Consider the following 22,055-nt stretch of genomic DNA (forward strand, 5'->3'; position numbering starts at 1 on the left):
TCTAGAAAAGCCTCACTTATAAGGTACTCGGCAAATGTTTTTTATGTATCTTTTTAGCGAAAAATATTTCAAGCATATTTATTTAAAATTTGGACATAAAGCATATCCTCCTATTTTAGAACACTCTTTAATTATGTCAAAATTTGAACATAAAGTCTAACAATTAACTAATAGTTTATAACGTGAGAAATCAAATATCCTCCTATTTTTTCCTCTATCTTCCTACAGCACTTAACACTTACGATTATGACATTTGTCACATTTAATAAAATTAATAAATTTTTATTACACTTGTCATTATCTAAAAGTGGCGTCATCATCTAAAAGTGGGAGAAGGATGAATAGGAAGAAAAAATATAAGAATATTTAATTTCTCTAATAATTTATATACACATAAATGATATTTCTCTAAACTTTGCAATAATACCACTTTCCATTTCAATTGGTAAAATCCTACATGCACTCGACAAAATTTATCAAGTGAGCAACAAGATATGTACGAACGCACCTTCACAATAAGATTTGATAGTCAAAATTAATTTTTTTTTTAGTTAGAAGCAATATCAAATGAAATACTAACAATGATCATTTTATTAACTTTAACCCAAACACTTCAAAAGCAATACTGTAGTATATATAAATTTTGCTAAAACTGCATTACAAGGTATGGTTTATACTTATACCATGCTTAATAATGTAATGTACACATTATAATAACATCATTGCATGTTGTAATATAAATATAATAATGTAAACAGCAAAAGGGTAAAAAAAAAAAAAAAAAGGATGACATATAAATATAAGGTAAGAAAAAAGAATTACCTGGTACACCTCCTGCAGATTGTTTACATTCTATTTTTCCAGTTCCTTTTAACAGTTTTTATAATCTTTTTCCATAATTACCCTACATGGATGATCAATCCGACAAATCATATTCTCCCCCACTAGATCGATCCATATCACCATCATCTTCCATGTCATGTCTAGCATTCGAACTTCTCCCTCTCGAACCCATATAACCCTGCAACAAATATTCACAGAATATAAATAAACACAAAGATATAATAATAATAATAATAATACTATAAAAATGAATGAAAAAAAAAGCAAAACCTCGGATTCCTTCATGTCAACTGAAACGGTTGACCTTTGTCTGACTGTGATAGTTGCAGGAACAGGGAAATGTTCAACCTCATCGCTCGTTTTTCCTTCCCTGGCTCTCTTTTTCCTTAAGATAAGCTTTGTTGGCAGAGGCTGATGAATTTTACAAAACAAAACAGGCAAACCATATTAATATCTAAAAAAGTAAAATCCATTTATTTATTAATAATTTATAATAATACCATGTAACGAGCATCTGATTCACCAAATGCCACAAGGAAATTGGTAGGGTCATCCACATCCTCACCCCGCACCTTTAAAAAAAAAATTCATATATTATTTTCTCAACCCAAAAACGGAAATCAACGAGTTTATAGATGAACACATACATCCCAACGATATTCACGAACCCACGTGTATGATATATCTTCATTTTCATCGTATATGTCCTTTGACAGCTGTACATGTTACGTTACATATTAGTTTACAAAACAATAAATAATACAAAATTAACTAACTTTACTTTACCTCACCAACCGAAGGAACCATGTAACCCAAAAATTTGTCGGGTTTAGCAGGGTCTGAGGTACTTGCTACAAAGCTTTTCATAATGGCCTGAGTTGGAAAATCAACTCAAAATTAGTCATACTCAAAATCAAAACAACAAAGTTTTTTTTAAGTACCTGAGATTCATGGGCATCTCGAACAGATTTCTCCATTTTATTGTAGCTTTCTGAATCCACAGTAGGAGGACCATCAAATGTTGCAACAACAAATTGATCATCCCACCTGCAAATCAAAATCAAAATCAAAAATTATATAAGTTCATAAGGGTGATAGGGTGGCAATTTTGAAGAAATAAATTTATTGACTGTACCGTTCGAAATCAGGAAATAATGGCAAAATCTCAACCGGGTGTAGTTTTTTGTTGGTTGCATGAACAGGATGCGACTTACAAGCCTCAAATGAAGCCTTAATGTCCTTAATTTTCCTTTCCCTGCAATAATAATAATAATAATAATAATATTCAGGAGGAGATGAAAATACATATGTATATGTATATGTATAAAGATATAGAAATGGAAAATTATATACCTACTATTGTGGTTGTCTAATAAGGTGTTACCGCGTCTTTCGCGTAGTTCTTTTGCTTGTTGTTCAGAAAAAGACTGCAAAGAAAAATCATAAAACAAACCGAAAATATATATATATATATATATATATATATATATATATATATATATATATATATATATATATATATATTTATCATAATAAATAAAGCAAGCAACCAACCTGTCTTGTGGTGTCGGTGGTAAGAGGAGATATATATTGTGTCTTGACAAGCCAAGACATGCCTTTATCTGTAGGACGTTCTTTTCTTTTTAACCCGTCTTTTTTTGTTGGGGTCACACACACATCCTCCACCAACAGTCTCTCATCTTCAGGGGCAATATGCTGATTTTCATCCCTCCCACCACTAATATTAAATATAATATACGGATTAGGGAGGAGACTTGATTTTTTTGTTTTTTTTATGAAAAATCAAACTATATAGTATATACAAACACAGAAAAAAGTATTACTTGTATACACTCAGATCAAGTAGGTCAAGTGGTATCCCAAGGTCTGCCTCAACATACAACTGAGCCTTATGCACCTTTTCTAATGAAGTCACACCGTATTTCGCAGCTCTGACAAAAAAATAAGTATTATTTCTAACATTATTACCAGTTTATAAATATTTATATATATAACTTGAAAATTGCAAATGAGCAATGATTACAAAAAAGTATAGAGGACCCAAAAAAGGGGTGTAGTTATGTAATGTAATGTTTCTAATGATTTATTTTGTCACACAGAGCTATGCACAAATAGATTTTTTTTTTTAACTATTTCAATCGAAGATTTTAACCCTGTTCAAAATAGGCCCACATCGGAAAGACCTGTAACTACCCAATGCAGGCAATTGATTTTTGAATTTGAATGAAAGTATTACAGTAATTTTAATTTCATGTAAGTATTGTATACAAGTACTCTGTGCAACAATAATTAATTATTACCAAGTGATGTGTGAAAGAGGAAGGAGTGAACAAATTTTTTGGAGGATATATTTGGAAGATTCTTGTTCATGCGAACTTGGATTCATAATAAGAATCAAGTAAGATATTTCATGAACAAAGATAAGCTGTCTCTTAAAGCATTTCGTTTCCATTTGAATGCAAAGTTATGATTTTAGGTGGAATTGATAGATTAGAGTAATGTGTTTACTAGTGTGTGGTATGTAAAGTTTTGTATAGCATAATTTAGTTTGTTTTAGTAAGCATTTCTATGTGTTTTGGAATTCTAATTGCAGAGAAAAAAGGTTCAGAGATATCATGATATCTATATTTGGTGGTTTTGTTTTCAAAAGCTTGTATGACATCCTGTTTGGTAGTCTCAAACAATAAAGCACCTGCCAATTAGTCTTTACTCTTTACCCATGGGCCATAGCAACCAGGATGTTTAACTGGGGAAGCTTTGTACAAGAACATGGTTTAAACATTTTATGGTTATGTAGGCAAATGCTTATAGAATATATAGGTTATTAGGTATTTAGGTTATAAGCTAAAATATAGCAGTGACACCTTAAGAGTAAATTGCATACCGGTCTTTATCTCTCCTTATAGACAGAAGCTTCGGTTGAGATGTTGAATCTGGTAACTCATCCCGGAATCTTCAAATAGCACAAAAGTGTAAAGAACATTCAGGATCATATAAATCTAGAAGGAAAAAGAATTATTAAACTGCATCAGGCAAAACTACTGCCACAAATATACCGACTAAAAGACATTCCATATCATGAAGTCAATGGAGTTAAAAAGGACCGCAATTAAAACAAAGCAACAATAATTCGCAATAAAGTACGAAAATTGAGTGGTATGTTGCTTAAAGATAGAAACAAAATAAAAACTTGGTGTCATGACATACTCACTTCAACTTGCATAGAAAGGTTGTTGGCTTCTTCAACCGGTTTTCTACCCTTTCGCCACTCAAAAATGGTGTAGCCCTCCTATCACCCATGTGGGAGCCACTAACTGAACCATGTGGCTTGATGCCTGAAGATAACAATTGGGTCTTTTGGGGGACTTTACTCTGAGATTCCTTCACCTGTTGCCTATGCTTTTCTTCTTGCCTTTGCTTCTCCATTTCTTTTTTTTTGCGCAGCCTCCTCTCTTCTTCAGTCTCGACCCTACCAGGAGGGCCATTTGATTTTCTTGCAGGCAAAGGAGGTAAAGTAGAAGGCTTAGAATGTTGTCTGGAAGGACCTGCGTGATGAGAATGTGATGAATCACGCCATTTAGAATTCTCGAGTTCAGTGGAAGGCTTTTTAAAACTATCGTGTCTGCTTTGCTTGGCTTGGTTATTTATAGGGACAGCCGAAGGGGGTGGGGGAGGTGACGGTGGATGTGATGGTGGAGGAGGAGGCGGGGGAACTGAAGAACTGGGGGGAGAGGAAGGTGGAGGTGGTGGTGGTGGTTGCAGCGGCGGTTGTAGAGGCTGGCTATGTAACTGGGAGTACTGAGAAGATGGAAAATACATTTGCCCAGGTGGTGCAGTCTGGGAAGGAGGTGGTGGCGGTGGATATGCAGACTCTGGTGGTGGTGGAGGTGGATATGATGCAAACTGTTGATTGGGAACAGGGTTTCCAGATGGAGCCACATAACCACCCTGTTGAAAGTTCGAATTAGTATAGCCCCAATTCTGTGAATACTGATTTCCTCTTGGTTGAGGCGGAGGGGCAAGTGGCGGAGGTGGAAGAGAGGTGAGATTGGGCAGGGCAGGTGGTGGCGGTGGTGGACCAAAATTTGATTGAGGAGGTCGTGGAGGGAACGGCCTGTATGACGCCATGCCCTTCAGAATTTGAATCTACAGAACCAGAGCTCACTGTCTACTAAAACCCTACGACACCGATAGATATATCGGAACCTTTTGCTCGAAAAAAGCTAAAACATGAAAGTTTATGGATTCGTTTTTTCCTGGCAGGCGAAGTAGTTTCACATTTAACTCACGGATTTCAATTTCTTGGATATCTCTACTCAAAAGACACTCAATCAATCACCAACTCTTCGAAATTAATTTACGGTAACGCAAGAAACAGACGAAGCCAAATTCGAAACCCTAGAACAAAAAAATTCTGTAAAAACTCTTGTTTAGTCTTCACTGCTAGATCAAAGCCTTCACGAATACAAAACGAGATCAAGCTTCGTATATAAACAAGAAATTAATGAAAAAGCTCACAAATCAAATAACGTTGCTGCTGAAATCAATCTGCAGCGCGAATAATCTGTCTCAGCAGGCGAATCGTAAGTTCGATGTTGAGATACAGAGATAAACAGGCGTATCAGATTGATGAATGTGCGTCGATATATAAAGGGAAAGAGTATTTGGGCGTACTTAGATGGAAGAAGTTGCCGGAAAAAGGATCGGAGATGCAAGACCTGAAGCGGTCAAGCTATTCATATGGTATTGCTATGACGCTACAAGGTGAAGAGGGGCGTGTTCAATTGAATCCAATGAGTGATTTTTTTTTCTCTAAAGTAACTTCCATTTAGGTTTTTTAGTTTTTATGAGGAACAATGTGATAGAAATAAAGAATTATAGTTTTTTTAGTTTTTAGTGTTTTTGGGAATTGTTTGATGATTGAAGTTCATTTATTCTTTTGATACGGCTCTTTTAATTTTCTTTAACGGTTGGTTAGCGGTTAGAGGTTTTCATCTCTATCAAGTGGGTTAGTCCTACATTGGCTTACGTTTTGATTAAAACGAACGACTTTGAATAATGGTTTCATTCTCAGTCATTTACATTCATAGACATTCATTTATGTTTGTTCGTTTATGTTCATTCATGTATGTTCGGTTATTATATTACATTATGTATAATTATAAAACGGATGTGTAAAATGGAACTTGTAAGAGTAATTTAAGCTTTACAAATTATACAGTTCATAAATATATTTAAAGAGATATTGTATATATTATTGATGACAGGTGGTGGATAACTGTCACCATAATGTCATTCCTTAAATTGAAATCATAATCAATCATGGCCACTTAAACTCCGTATTTACAGTTATTTGGGGCAGTTTCTTTGTGGTTCACAGGACCTTGCACACATCTGGCAACCCTCATTCTTCTTCCCACGTTTGCTTCCATGGTTTTCACCCCCTCCCCTATGCTTCATGCAATTTATTGATTTCCCACACACCAGCTTTCTATGACGTCTCTACATATAAATACGAAGTCATCGTTCTTACTATTTCAAATCATAAAAGTCGATAATAATGGGAGTATGATGACATCCAATCGTATACCACCATGTGCATGTTTCAGTTTTGATGAACAAAATCCTACTTTATACTCTTACTTTCAGGAATTGAGGGAATCGTTGCTAGATTGAATTCAAACTTCAAAAAATGCACAATTGTAATGTAACGACCATAAAATTTCAACCAATTTAAACTTTTCAAAAACAACCCGATTTCATATAATTATCACAAAAAGGTTTTCAATACAATTATTTTAGAGTATTCCCAGAATCACATCACAAAACATAATCATGAGGAGCGGTACGATCACGCCTTTGCCTTGCCACAGTCTCCTGAAGAACCTGAAAAACATTAAACCACAACTGTAAGCCCGAAAGCTTAGTGAGATATCCCCAAAATACCAACCACATATATCATACACGCATAACATGCCATATCATAACAGAACACAGAACAGCCATGCACTTCGGGTCTACTGTGTGACTGGTCCGCCGCACTGGCCAACAGTCCACCCTCCGAGTCTAGCCACAAACATCAAGTCTACAGTGTGATTGGCCCGCCCGCACCGGGCCTTCAATCCACCTGGTCCACTCTCAAAGTCTACAGTATGATTGGTTCACCCGCACTGGGCCTTCAGTCGGCCTGGTCCACTCTCCGAGCCTCGGCACGTCTGGTCCGCCCTCTTGGGCCTACAGCCTATCCAAACCGCTCGCTGGGCCTTCGGGATAACCGGTCCGCCCTGGGTATGTTGGCCTACAGCACGAAGCAGGTCCCGCCTCAACCCAACCCCAGTCCAACAACCATGTGCACATAAACATTCAATCATATAACATATCACATCCAATCAAACCGATCTAACAGATCACATAGCATAACATCATCCTAACCAGGATTCCGACCTTAACCAGGTCTCTAACATATACCATCCTAACTACCAGGATGCAACACAGCAAAGCAATAACATAACAACGATACCCAGATCACAACCCGATAAAGGGCCGGCCTTGGTGCCGTAGACCCTGTTGATATAGTGAGGATAACTCACCTCGCAACTGCCAACTGAACAGATAAACCCAAGCTGCTCCGACCACTGGCCAACCACCAAAACACTGAACTCAAAACAAATGCCAACAATTACCAAAATACCCCTGGAAATCAACTGGTAAACCATTGGTCAAAGTCAAAGTCAACCCCTGACTGGCTCTACTCGCCGAGTCAACCCGATGACTCGCCGAGTCCCCATGCACAGAACTTCCCCACTCTGCGACTCAACTCGCAGAGTCACCCCGAGACTCGCCGAGTCCAGCAACTCTGAGTCCTTTCACACTCGACTCACCGATTCACAGCTCAACCAGAATAAGTTTGGATCTCACGACCAAACTCGCCGAGTCCAAGAGCAGACTCGCCGAGTCCAAGGCTATCTTCAACCTACTCGTCGAGTTGTTCTTCCAACTCGCCGAGTTCCAGTCCATCTTCAAGCAACTCGCCGAGTACACCTTTGTGACTCGCCGAGTGCCTCTAGATATCATCCTATACAGAAGCCTTCCAGGCCATGCAATTGATCCAAAACGTATATCTACCCTTCTACAACCCAACCATCACATAAAGTGACAAACTTTACGTGAATCCAAAGAGATCTAGGCATTTTACACTCTAGGGCTAGGGTTTGGGACAAGATGATTTCACCAAACACTCAAGAACAGGGACTTTAATGCACTCTAGACCTTCTCCATTCCAGATATGAGGTAGCAACCTCATATCTAACCTTCAAACTCAAAATACCACAAGCTAAACTTTCCACACACTCCAAAATGATGAATCTAGAAGAATAACAGCCCAAGAAATGAAATAATACCTCAAAAGGAAGCCCCAACAGCAAAGAAATCTGAATCTTAGCAAAGCCCCTTGCTCCAAGCTTCCTAACTCTCCAAGAGATCCTCCAAAATCTCTTCTCCAAGGTTCAAATGCACTCAAATCCCTCACAATCGCGTTTTAGGGTTTTCTGGACTTCAAGAGAGGGTAAAGAGGCTGGGGAGAGGGTATAATGTCCTTTATATAGGGCTCATCCTCCGAAATTAGGGTTTTCTCCACCTAGCGCCTACTCGCCGAGTTGGCCACTTAACTCGCGACCAGAGTCGCGACCCTACTCGCCGAGTCCACTCGTGGACTCACCGAGTTGCCCTTTCCCATTTACACTTTTAGCCCTTCAACTCTACTCTTGATATTCCGGGATGTTACGTGTAAGTTGCAACAAGTAACTCCTTAAGTGAAATAAGTTATCATATTCCATTGTTATCTTTGTATCAACCATAATTATCTCTCTCTCTCCCCTCCATCTATTTATCTCATCCACCGCCATAAAATCATCAGGTCACGTCCTCATACTTCGTTTGATATCTACTTTGAATCTCACGTCTGTTCAAGTATCAAAATATACTTCAACTTCGTATATATATATAACAAGACTTGAGGTTAGCTAAGGATTCAATTAAGGTTTGGGTTTAAAACCGAAACTGAACTGGGGAAACCCAAGTACCCCGGAATTTTTTTTGGGTTATCCTAAAAATAAAATTGGGATACCCTTTTACTTTAATCCTGGCTCTGCCACTGGCTGAAATCCGACTTATGACGAATAAGTTATTACTCGTCGAAGTTTTACGACAAAACGGCACGACGTCGCGTATCGTAAAAAGTGAATTTTTGATAAGCTTCTTTTTAGCCTTAGCAATCTAAACGAAAGTCGTAGTATATGTTAAATCGAAAACGTACATAAAAATAACGTCCAAATCTGTCTTCATTTGAAGAAGTTATGATTTTTCTAAGATTTTGGATAACAGTATATAGCTCGAAAATCGAATTTTAGTTCGATCGATTTTTAGCCAACACAACCTAAATGAGAATTGAATATCTCATCAATAGGAGCTCAACGATATAAATACAGTCGAAAACGGACGTCGGATGACAAAGTTATAAATTTTTACCGGACTTTAATTGTTTAAGTCTGTTAAATATAACTTTCAAAATAAAGTCAAAATTAATCGACGGAGTCTAAAAGAAAGTTGTAGACCCCGTCGATACCTACGCGTAGATATAAAGAACGTCAAAAACGGAGCTCGTATGCAAAAAGTTACGGATTTTAGAAGATAATTAGCTTTTGGAGTAATCTTCGAGTGACACGTGGCGCGATCTCAGCCACAGCTTCCTCCCCACGCCTTGCCATCAGATGGTGACACCCGGCACCCCAACATGACGTGTTGTTCTCGGTAACACGTCGTGTTGCTTGATTTCCAGCCTATAAATAGAGGCGCAAATCACCTCATTTCTACACTTTCTCTCAACTTCTCTCCAAAACCTCCCCAAAGCCTCAAGGATTTTCTCTAGTCCTTTTTAGGAGTTAGTAGCGAGTCCTGGAGCGCCAGAAAGCTCCGAGAAGAAGAGCTTTCGGCTCAAAATTTATGTCCGCTCAGAGCCCGATTCCTCGCAAAACCCTCTTGTAAGTGAGTTATGCTTACCATAATTTAAGTATAACTTATGTTTAAGTTCATTATCATTATTATGAACCTATAAACAATATTTACCAGTGATTAAGTCGTTATATTGATTGATCTACTTACGGGGATGATGTCTAGGATGTGATTTAGTGAAGTGTTTAAAGTGGGATTTCCAAATGGTATACTTCGTAAACCAAACGGACCCTACCTCCTATATGATCCTACTTGGTTGTTCCTTACTTGATAAATCATGAAAGTATACTTTGAGTTAATGATAAATCTAGACTAATAATTAGTCGTAATAAAATTAGACTAAAATCTAGTAATAATGATATTAGGTTTCATCGAAGGAAAAGAAAATTGTTAGAAGCGAAGCACTGCCCAAATTTCGAGTCGTCACTTTTAACAAGTGAGTGCATATTCCCTTTCATGGACATGATTTTGGTACAAATATTAATTAAAGTATTAAATATATGTTTATGTGTGAAATATTTAATATTGTCTGAAATACATGTTAAGAGCATATTTGATAATATATGATGATTTAGGATACAGAATAAACATTAATTAATTAAGAAGAATATCTGATGGTATATTCTTATGAGTACGGGTGAGATGTACACGGAGGGTAGATCTTTAAAATTTGTCATTAATTAGAGAGCATGGATTAGACATAGTCATTCATCCCTAGTCCGAGAGTATGGGGTTGGCATGGTCATTTGTCATTGATCCGAGACCATAGATTAGACATACCTGATCCAAGAGTATGGATTAGGTAAAGTTGTTAATTTTAGATCCGAGAGTATGGATCGTGTCGTGAGGATCGACGGGGTGGGGTAAAAATTACTTATATAAGGTGAAATTTTATATATTGTGAGTTCCAATATATATATATATATATATATATATATATATATATATATATATATATATATATGGTATAACATTGTGGGATTGAAATTTCTATGTACTCACTAGGTTTTCCAACCTGACCCGCTTAGTTTATTTGAATCGCAGGTATCAATGTGAAGATACATTATGCTGAGAGATTAAAGGCGTTGTAAATCATTAGTATAAGTGAATGTAAGGTATGTTTATGCTTATGTTTCTGTATTGACGATGACATCCCAATGTTTTAATATAAATATAATATAGTTCTTCGGAGATGTTTTGATACTATCATTATCATGTTTTCTGGGAACAAATTCTGCAATATTATTCTTCAAAAGGATACTCTGAATTTTAAATAAGCATAGATAAAAAAAAAAAAAATGACAGTGAATTTGGGGATGTCACAAGGTACATGATCACGCCTTTGCTTTCCCACGATCATCTAAGGTACTTGAAACATAACCCAAAACTATAAGCCTGAAACTTAGTGAGTTCCCCCAAAATACCAACACAACACATAACCATAACAATAGCAACAAACAACATGCATACAGAGCCTTCAGTTTGACTAGAACGTCCCACCATCCTATAATCTACCTGGTACGCTCACAGAACCTACAACATGACTCGTACGCAACATGTGACATCCCCAAAATCTCGGCCAGAAAAGACCGTTTTCATTTATGCTTTTTAAACATTTTCAGAGTAAATCCTTTTTAATTTTAAAAGAGATGCGAAATTTGTTCCCAAAAACAAAACATGATAAAATAGATATTTATCAAAACATTTCATATAGAAATATGATTTCATTTCATAATCAAAAGTCGGGATGTCATGTTCCGATACAGATCACAAAGCATAAACGATAACATTACAAGTCATTCAACAAATATATACATATACAGACTTGTAAACAAAACAACTTGATGATTCGCCCATCTTAAGCTCTTGCGCCACTTCCTGTAATACAAATCAACTGAGTGGGTCAGGCTTGGGAGCGTGGTGAGCATATAGGGTTTTCAAACCCACAATAATTATATTTAATTACAACAATCAACAATAAACCCGATTACCCATTCCCGTTATCCTCACCTTACGTTCCTAAAAGTAACGTCTATTATAAGGAACTTATTTCAGGATTTTCATTGGGACGGACATTACTGCAGAGGGGCTTCCTCAACAATAAGTGTCCTAAAGGCAACCATGTGGGGGATAGAGTACACCGGTGAACACGTCGTTCACAACACCTACATGTAATGAGTCTGCTAGTGTTCCACAGGACATTCTAGAATAGTCTGTGGTCGTCATCCATACTCTGCTGAATGACTAGAATAACACCAATAACACCGAGGCCTCTCATCTGTTTATTTCACACCAATTATCTACCCATGTTCTACCCAACATATTAGTAGATAAAAATATACATTTTTATACATTGTTTAAAAATTTGTATAGCATGCTTTAATCAATACATATTCCACATAACAGATGAGGCATACACACATAACACGTATTTCATAGAGAATATATCAGATCTATGAGATAGAAGAGAGTGAATATACATTCACACATATAACCACAAAATATTTACACGTAGCACATATTTTATATTAAATACTTCATAATATTGCATTGGAATGAAAATAACTATACACTCACTTCCCGTATTCTCAAATACATTCAACGATTACTTGTATAATATCGTGTATTGAAAAGGGACTATACACTCACCTGATCAGAAGACGATCGGGCAGTACTATGGCTTGCAGAAGTAGTGTCTCTCCGTAGATCTGGAAGATCTTCACAAAAACCGGGCTCCTCGCGGGCAGGGCTTCGGCTCGGAAATAACGCTTTTCGGGATCCTCGGGACTTCGGATCTTGCTTCGGGGCTCGGGATTATTACTGGGGCTTCGGGGTACAAACGGCACGCAAATCGAGGCAAAAACTTAGAGAGAAAGTAAGAAAAATCGCAAGGAAATGACTGATCTCGAGTTCTATTTATAGGCTGCTGGGTCTGGGATTACGCGGGGCGTACTTTGACGTCACTGCATGCGTCGATCTGTGGCACTCGAGTATTGGTCAGACAAGTTGCATCCGACTGAGTACGTTGGGCGTACTCAAATTACGCTGGGCGTAATTGACTCGTCGAACTTCTAAATTGCGTAACTTTGGTATACGAGCTCCGTTTTCGACGTTCTTTATATCCACGCGAAGGTCAGACCATACTCTACAACTTTCATTTAGACTCCGTCGGCTAATTTTGACTTTTATTTTTATTATTTATTTTTAGAAGGCCCGGACAAGAAAACTTCGTTATAAAACCATAACTTCTTCGTCCGACGTCCGTTCTCGCCTATCTTTTCATCGTTTCACTACTAACAACGAGATCTTCGATTCTCATTTAGATTGTTTCGGCTAAAAACCGCTCGATCTCAAATCGAGTATTCGGGCTGCATACTGCCCAGTCGAAACTTCAGAAAATCATAACTTCCTCATACGAAGTCAGATTTGGGCGTTCTATATATATTCGGAAACCTCGTTTCGGCCACTACAACTTTATGCAAAGATATCGGGCATATCTAATACTTTAATTTTGACGCTTATTTTATTCTTAATTCATTAAATTATAATAATTAAGAAAATAAACACATAATTCACATAATTTACAAATAATACATTTTTATTATTTCAAATTGGGGTTACAAAGGTTAACCTAGACTATTACATTGCTAAAAATGGCAAGCCCAGAAACACGGGCGTTACACAACACCGGGCCTTCAGCCTATCTGGATCGTTCTTCGGGCCTCCGGCTTGACTGGTACGCCCCACTGGCCTTCAGTCTATCTAGGACGTCATGGGTTTGTTGGCCTTCAGCACAAAGCAAGACCACCACAACCCAACCACACATACACCGTGTCGGCACACATATATAACAGACAATCATACAAATAACCATCCAATAAACAAACAAACAGATCTTACAGATCTCTAAGCATAGCATCATCCTATATACCAAGATACAGATCTAACAGATTACTATAGTACACAATCATACGATAAACCATGATAACAATCCAAAGGGTCGCCTTTGGTGCCTTCGACCCGTAAGTACAGTGAGGAAAATGTAACAACCCAAATTTTTCAAACATTTTTTTTTCATTTTTATTAACCGAATCATTCCCATAAAATATGAAATATCAATGACAATTGTTTTCAAAATCCATAACATCAATATTTTATTTCAAATATCAGAGTGTCTCATCAAAACAAATGTTGAAGAGTGCATGTCGCGCCATTAAGCCTTGACCTTACCCTTAGGCTCATATGTACCTTAAACAAATCAACAAACTGTAAGCCAATGCTTAGTGAGTTCTCCAGAGCATACCCCACACAATCCACATAATCGCATAATCATATTAGCTATAAAAGCTACATAAACCACATAAGCCATGCATACAACATATAGGGATGCCCTGGAAACCCTCCAAGGTCTTACTCCGGGTGCCTCGGGAACCCCCCCCCCCCCCCTCCCGAGCTCTTAGCCCAAGGATGCCCTAGAAACCGTCCAAGGTCTTACTTCGGGAGCCTCGGGAACCCCCCGAGGTCTTAGCTCAAGGATTCCCTGGAAACCCTCCAAGTTCTTACACCCAAATGCCTCGGGAACCCCCCATGAGGTCTTTACTAAGGATGCCTTGGAAATCCTCTGAGTTCTTACACATAAGTGCCTCGGGAACCCCTCTGAGGTCTTTCATGAGAGTATCACAAATAACTAGCATACCCCATATCCCATAACCAACTAGCATATCACATGAAAAATAATGGGCCGACCTTAGTGCCTTAAACCTATTGGTATGGTGAGGAGACTCACCTCTCAAAGATGCTGAACTGATGAGATAAGATCGGATAAGTCCCAATGCACAACTCCAATTCAGCTGCCTATAATCATCATGTAACCGGTCTTGTCAAAATCCCAAAATACCAAAAATACCCTCAAGGTAAAACTTAGTCAACACTGGTCAAAGTCCAGGTCAACAGTCAAGGTCAACAGTCCATGTTGACCCAAACTCGTCGAGTTCCTTCAGAGTCCAGAAAATCGGGATAAACCTTATCCAACTCGTCGAGTTGTCTCATCAACTCAACGAGTTCACTCAATATCTATAAGATGGGGAAACCCGATCCAACTCGTCGAGTTGCTACGGGAACTCGTCGAGTTTTCCCCCCTATTTGCTTATTCGGATTAAATGTCGATTGTAGGGACTATAGGGCTTAGATCTGAAACCTAAAGGTGTCTAGAAGGATAAAGGTTCCAACTTTATCATCTAGAACCACTCCAAATGCTCTAAAGCCCTTAACAAAGGTTGAGAAGCTCAAAAGCTTAGCCATGTGGTTCAAGGCTCTAGGGATTTGGAATCCCTCCTTTCCATAAGAGGTTCTAATCCTCAAAACGTTCCAAAGTTGGAGACTTTATGGACATGCATGTCCAATGCATGTCTTGGAGTCAAAATAGTCAAAAAGGGAAAATATACCCTAAATTCTATGCATGACATACATTCTTGACCAAAAGCTAGATCCAACCCACTATGCGACCATTTTGCCCTGGAGATTCATAAAGTTGCAAACTTTTATGAACCATATGCATGCAATCAACAAGAATGATAGGAAATTAAGAGTAAACTCAAGATCTATTCATACTCTAAGAAAAAAATCGAGTCATGAGTGCTTACAATAGTCCACAAGTTGGTCAAGCTCAAAAGTGAGGGATTTGTTTGCTAGATCTTCTCTTTCTTCTCACTATCTTCTTCTTCTCGAGCTCCAAGAGTCACTCTTGCTCATAAAATGAGAGAAAATGGAGATTGAGGTTTAGCACTGACATTCTTAGGGTTTGGAGGCTGATGGAAAGTTAGCCTCAAGGTTTTAAGGAGTTTATATAGGGTGCAAACCCTAAAATTTAGGGATTTCCTTAACAGCGCCTACTCGTCGAGTTGGGCCTTCCAACTCGCCGAGTAGGTCCTAAATCCCGCGTCCCATAACTGATCTGTACTCGACGAGTTGGAGCTCCCCAACTCATCGCGTTCTATTGTAAAACCAAAAAATTCTGGCAAGAAGTTGATACTTGAAATGATCGTTACAAATCTCCCCCACTTGAACTAGACTTCGTCCTCGAAGTCTGCTGATGCAAACAAATCTGGGTAGTACTCCTGCATCTCATCCTTCGGCTCCCATGTCCATTCAGAGCCCCTTCGGTGCTTCCATTGCACCTTCACTAACTTCACCTCTTTATTATAAAGGCCCTTGACTTTCCTATCCAAAACCACCACAAGCCGCTCAAGGTAGTTCAGGCTCTCATCCACCTGAATGTCATTCAAATATATAACTACAGCCTCGTTTGTGACACACTTCCGGATCTGAGACACATGGAAGGTGTTGTGAATTTGGCTAAGCTCGTACGGCAGATCCAAACGGTAAGCTACCTTGCCAACCCGGTCCGAAATCCTGAAATGGCCAATATACCGGGGCCCTAACTTGCCCCTCTTCCGGAAATGAATAACACCCTTCCATGGTGATACTTTTAGCAAGACGAAGTCTCCAAACTGGAACTCAAATCCGATCGGCGCCGGTCAGCATAGCTTTTCGGACGGCTATGTGCGACTCGTAGCCTGTCACGCACCTGTTAAATCAACTCAGTAGTATTGAGCACCACCTAGGTGCTTCCCATGACTCGGTGCCCTACCTCACCCCAACAAACAGGGGTCCTACACATCTGACCATATCACATCTCAAACGGAGGTTGGTCGATACTAGCATGATAACTATTGTTATATGAAAACTATGCTAGTGGGATGTATGTATCCCAACTCCCTCCACAATCCAACACGCATACCCGAATCATATCCTCGATTGTCTGGATCGTCCTCTCACTCTGGCCATCCGTTTGGGGTGGTATGTTGTGCTAAAAAGTATCTGAGTGTCCAGTTCCTCGTGGAACTTCTTCCAAAATCTAGATGTAAATTGAACATCTCTGTCAGAGACTACTGACACTGGCACTCCGTGTCTAACCACCACCTCTCGTACATAAATATCTGCCAATTTCTCAGTGGAGACACTCTCGGAAATCGGAATAAAGTCGGCACTCTTCGTCAATCTGTCCACAATAACCCAAGTGGCATCCACACCCCTCACCGTCCTTGGTAATTTCGTGATGAAGTCCATGGTGATCTCTTCCCATTTCCACATGGGAATGGGTAGTGTCTGAACCTTGCCATGAGGTCGTTAATGTTCGGCCTTGACCTTCCTGCAGGTCAAGCACCGTTCCACAAACCATGCGATCTCCTGCTTCATGCAGGGCCATCAGTAACTCAATATTAGGTATTTATACATCTTTGTGGCCCCTGGGTGAATAGAGAACTTGGATTTATGTGCATCCTCCAATATCTTCTGTCTCACTCCCCCAGTCACCGGTACCCACACCCTGCCATACCGTGTCAAAAGACCTCGACTATCCTGAAAAAACAAGGGAAATTTGTGACATCCCCATTTTTACGGCCAGAAAAGACCGATTTTGTTTATGCTTTATAAAAATCAGAGTATCTCTTTTAATAAAAATGTTGTGGAATTTGTTCCCAGAAAAACATGATAATCGCGTTATCAAAGCATTTCTAAAGAAATATATTTCTATTCACTTTTAAAACATTTGGGATGTTATCGTTAATACAGAAACATAAGCATAAACAGAACTTGCATTCATTTACTCTAGTGATCTACATCTCTTTTAAATCTCTCAGTGTAATGTGACTTCATATCAACACATGTGATATAAATACACTGAGTGGGTCAGGTTGGGAAACCTGGTGAGTACATAAGGTTTTCAACCCACAATAATATAATTATTATGTTTAAACAATCAACCCAATTACCCATCCCCATTATTTTCTTTATTCTTAAGGATCTACCCTAAGAATCAACTATTTCTCATTCATTCATTCCTAAGGATCATCCTAAGGAAACAACATGAAGTCCATTGTTGCCAATGACACATTGGTCAAGCGCAACTGCTAATCTTGTCACTTAGGCGCAACTGCCAGAATTGGGACATTTTCTATGAGGCGCTTCTGCCGGTATTGACCTTTAAACGCTACTGTCATGGTCATAAGGCTCCCTATTAGGCGCAGCTGCCGATAATGTCCTTAGAGTGCAGCTGCTAGGACGTTTACCGTAGATATAAACATCTACGGGTTATAGCGCAGCTGCCAGTGCTCATCTATAGGGTACTATGTCCACTGCTGCCAATGTATACCTATAGGGCACTATGTCCATGCTACTAATGTTCCTCTATTTCAGCTTGTATCCCTCATCATTCATCTACCCATGTTTTACCCAACATATTTTGTAGATATAAAATAATTTATACAGTTTATATCATTTAAAACTTGTATAAAAAATCTTTCACCAGCATAGACAACAAGTATTCATACAATATGCACACATAGCACGTAATTTATAATAAAATACTTCATATCTATGTGTAAGATGAAAGGGACCATGCACTCACCTGAAAGGTGGTGACTCAGCACTCGGACAACGCTTCGATATTCTCAAAACAATTTCCTTCGATAAAACCTAGTACCAATACCACTAGGGTTTAGTCTAACAATAACCGTGACCAATTAATAGGTCTGACTATTACGTTAATAACACTCAATATTACTCATAATATTAGCCCAGATAATTATTTTAAGGACCTAATAACATTCCTATAATTATTTGAAATCTATATTAAAAATTGCGTAAGCGTAGCTCACTTACATCGAATTTTATCAAAAACTGGAACTTTATTGGAGCAGCGTTTCGAAACCAAAAGACTCCTTTTCTCGGGACTCCGGGAGCCTCGGGGCTTCCCTCGGGAGCTAAGGGGTTTATCTAGGGCTTATGGGGGTTTAGAGCACTTAGAGAGAGAAACTAGTGAGAGAAAGAAGAGATTTTGGAGTGAGGAACTCGGCAACCTTCGCACTCCCTTTTATAGGCGCGAGACCTCGGACTACGTTGGGCGTAGCCCTTGGTTACGCGGGGCGTAGGCTTCGGATAGGATTGCCACCTCGGTTCCAGCTATCTCGCACACCGGTCCGATAGGAAGCGAAGGTATGCTGGGCGTACTAATCTCGGACGCGGGGCATAATGCGAGGCTATGTGTCATCATCCGAAGCGAGCACCATGGTCAGCAAGCGACGGCTGAGATTTGGCCACGTCACCACTCTCCCACAGATTTCGCAATTGCCACTCCCGACTTCTAAAAATCATAACTTTCGCATACGAGCTCCGTTTTTAACGTTCTTTATATCCACGCGAAGGTGGGAACGTACTCTACAACTTTCGTTTAGACTCCGTCGGCTAATTTTGACTCAATTTTAAATTTTATATTATTAACAGGCCGGGACAGGATTGGTCCGTTAAATCCTCATAACTTCTTCATCCGATGTCCGTTTTCGCCCATCTTTTTCTCGTTACGCTACTCTTAACGAGATCTTCGATTCTCGTTCAGCTCGTGTCTGCTAAAAACCGCTCGATCTAATATTCGAATTTCAGGCTGTACACTGCTAATCCGAAACTTTGAAAAATCATAACTTCCTCATACGAAGTCAGATTTGGGCGTTCTTTTTATCGATGTTCTTAGTTTAACATACTCTATGACTTTCGTTTAGAGCGCTAAGGCTAAATCTCGCTCTATCGTAAATTTACTATTTACGCTTCCTGGTGTCGTGTCAGTTCCGACGCGAAACTTCGACGGGTCATAACTTCTTCGTTATAACTCGGATTTCGGCGTTCTTTATATGTACGGAAACCTTGTGACATATTCTACAACTTGGTTAAGATTATTTATTCTGAATAATCTTTGTCGAAAAAACGTTTTCGACCCCTATTGCCTCTAAATTAACTAACCCGGATCTGCGGACGTTACAAAATTGACCCTGAATTCGATCTATCTTCCAATTATCTTTCTTCAAAACCTCCACCTGAGCCTGCTTGATCATATCCAACAATGGAGAGATCGTTGTCATCCTCAAGCAAACGTTCCCAATCGGTGAACCCGCAGTCTTGCGGCTCAAAGCATCAGTCAATACGTTAGCCTTCCTTGGATGGTATAAGATCTCACAGTCATAATATTTCACACATCCAACCAACTCTTCTGTCTCATGTTGAGGTTCTGCTAATCCATCAAATACTTCAACCTTTTGTGGTAAGTGAAGATGGTGCACCAAACTCTATACAAATAATGTCTCCATATCTTGAGGGCAAACACCACTGCCCCCGATTCCAGATCGTGAGTGGGGTAGTTCGCCTCATGAGGCTTCAACTGCCTTGAGGCGTACACGATCACGTGTCCTATCTGCATTAGTACCGCACCTAATACCGATATCGATGCATCACAGTACACTACCAAATCGTCCATCCCCTCAGGTAGTACGAGAATCGGAGCCTCACATAACCTCTGCCTCAAGGTCTCGAAAGCCAACCGCTGATCCGGGCCCCATCGAAATGTCACATTCTTCTTGGTCAGGCGGGTCAAAGGCACCACAATCTTGGAGAAATCCTGGATGAATCTCCGATAGTACCCCGCTAGATCTAAGAAGCTACGAATCTCATATGCGTTCTTCGATACTTCCCACCACATCACTGCCTCAACCTTGGCTGGATCCACTGAAATACCCTCCTGGTTGACGATGTGCTCCAAAAATTGCACCAACCAGAAGTCACACTTCGAGAACTTGGCGTAAAGCCTTTCGTCCTCAGTGTCTCCAATACCTCCCTGAGATGTTGCTCGTTTTGCTTCTTGGTCTTAGAATAGAACAGGATATCATCAATAAAAACGATCATCGACCGATCCAGCATCGGTCTACACACCTTGTTCATGAGATCCATGAACGTTGTTGGGGAATTGGTAAGCCCAAATGACATCACCACAAACTCATAGTGCCCGTACCGAGTCCTGAAGGTTATCTTCGGTATATCCTCATCCATAATCCTCATATAACGGTACCCCGACCTAAGATTAATCTTGGAAAACCAAGATGCACCCTACAGCTGATCAAACAAATTATCTATCCTCGGGAGCGAATAACGATTTTCACCGTTAGCTTGTTTAGCTCTAATCAATACACATCCTGTATGACCCATCCTTATTTTTTCACAAACATAATCGATGCTCCCCACGGGGAACTACTAAGGAGAATAAACCCTTGGTCCAGTAGCTCCTGGAGCTGCGTAGATAACTCCTGCATATCGGGCGGATCTAGCCGGTATGGTGCCTTGGCTATTGGAGTGGCACCCGACCCCAAATCAATGCGAGACTCCACGTGCCTCTCCGGAGACACTCCAGGTAACTCCTTAGGAAAGACATCATGGAACTGTTGTACAACCGGTACATTGCCCAAATTCGTCGTGGTCTCAATCCTCGTATCTTAGATATAAGCCAAGAATCCCGAACAACCCTTCTGAAGAAGTCTCCTAGCCCTCGCGAATGGATAGAGGGTTGGCCCCTGCGAGACCCTCTCCCCATTAATAACCAGTTCTCCCCCACTTGGGGTTCGAACCCTCACCAGCTAGCGCTTGTAAGAGATACAAACAATCGGGTAGCACCCGATTCGAATAGAACGTGAGCCGACATACCATTGACCAAAAAGGTCCCTATACATGAGCAAAAATATACACATAAGCAATGCAAATAAATATAGAGCAGGAAGATAAAAATGCGTACCAACCACAACATATGACGCTGCCCAAGCCTCCTCGGTGGTCAACTGAAATGCACGACTCTTCACCGCAAGAGCATCCGCCTTACCAGGGCGGCCATCATTGATCCTCATTGTGGTGGTCGCATGCGCCCCACTACTCCTCCCCCTCCCAGCAACCTCGAATAATTGGACCGCTTATGATCGGTCTGGTTGCAGTGAAAACAAATCAAGCCCTTCTTGGGGCAGTCCCTACTTACGTGGCCCGACTGACCATATGTATTGATGGGTTTGAGCCAAAAGAACATCCTATGTGCTAATGCAAACCCTAATGCTTGGATCTAGGTTTCTCTATTGTACATGCAATTCATCCAAGACTTTCAAACCCTAGATCTAGCATATGATATTCGAATTTAACATAATAAACCGATCTAGATGATTACCTTGTTGTTGATTGAAGATCTTGAAGCCTTGAGAACTTTAGCACCTCAAATTTTGTGCCTCTAATGAATCACAAACACAAAGAGAAATTGGAGGAAA

At 39.7% G+C, this 22,055-nt stretch overlaps 1 protein-coding gene across 2 annotated transcripts; it reads right to left on the reverse strand.

The window, feature by feature from the left end:
- Positions 1-612: 612 nt before the first annotated feature.
- LOC111900076 (protein PAF1 homolog) lies at positions 613-5,675 on the reverse strand. 2 transcript variants are annotated; one of them, XM_023895962.3, is made up of 13 exons: positions 5,383-5,675; positions 4,076-5,262; positions 3,749-3,817; positions 2,688-2,795; positions 2,398-2,581; positions 2,197-2,270; positions 1,979-2,098; positions 1,785-1,890; positions 1,630-1,716; positions 1,491-1,559; positions 1,344-1,415; positions 1,114-1,254; positions 613-1,021 (listed from the first exon to the last, which is right to left on the reverse strand). In XM_023895962.3, the coding sequence occupies exons 2-13, from the start codon at positions 4,990-4,992 to the stop codon at positions 917-919; spliced, it is 2,052 nt and encodes a 683-aa protein (XP_023751730.2). In that variant the 5' UTR covers positions 4,993-5,262; positions 5,383-5,675; the 3' UTR covers positions 613-916. The 2 variants fall into 2 exon arrangements, with proteins under 2 accessions (XP_023751730.2, XP_023751729.2); XM_023895961.3 differs by having other exon boundaries at positions 4,076-5,675.
- Positions 5,676-22,055: the final 16,380 nt, after the last annotated feature.

Source organism: Lactuca sativa, chromosome 1 (genome assembly GCF_002870075.4).
Source record: "Lactuca sativa cultivar Salinas chromosome 1, Lsat_Salinas_v11, whole genome shotgun sequence".
NCBI lineage: Eukaryota > Viridiplantae > Streptophyta > Magnoliopsida > Asterales > Asteraceae > Lactuca > Lactuca sativa.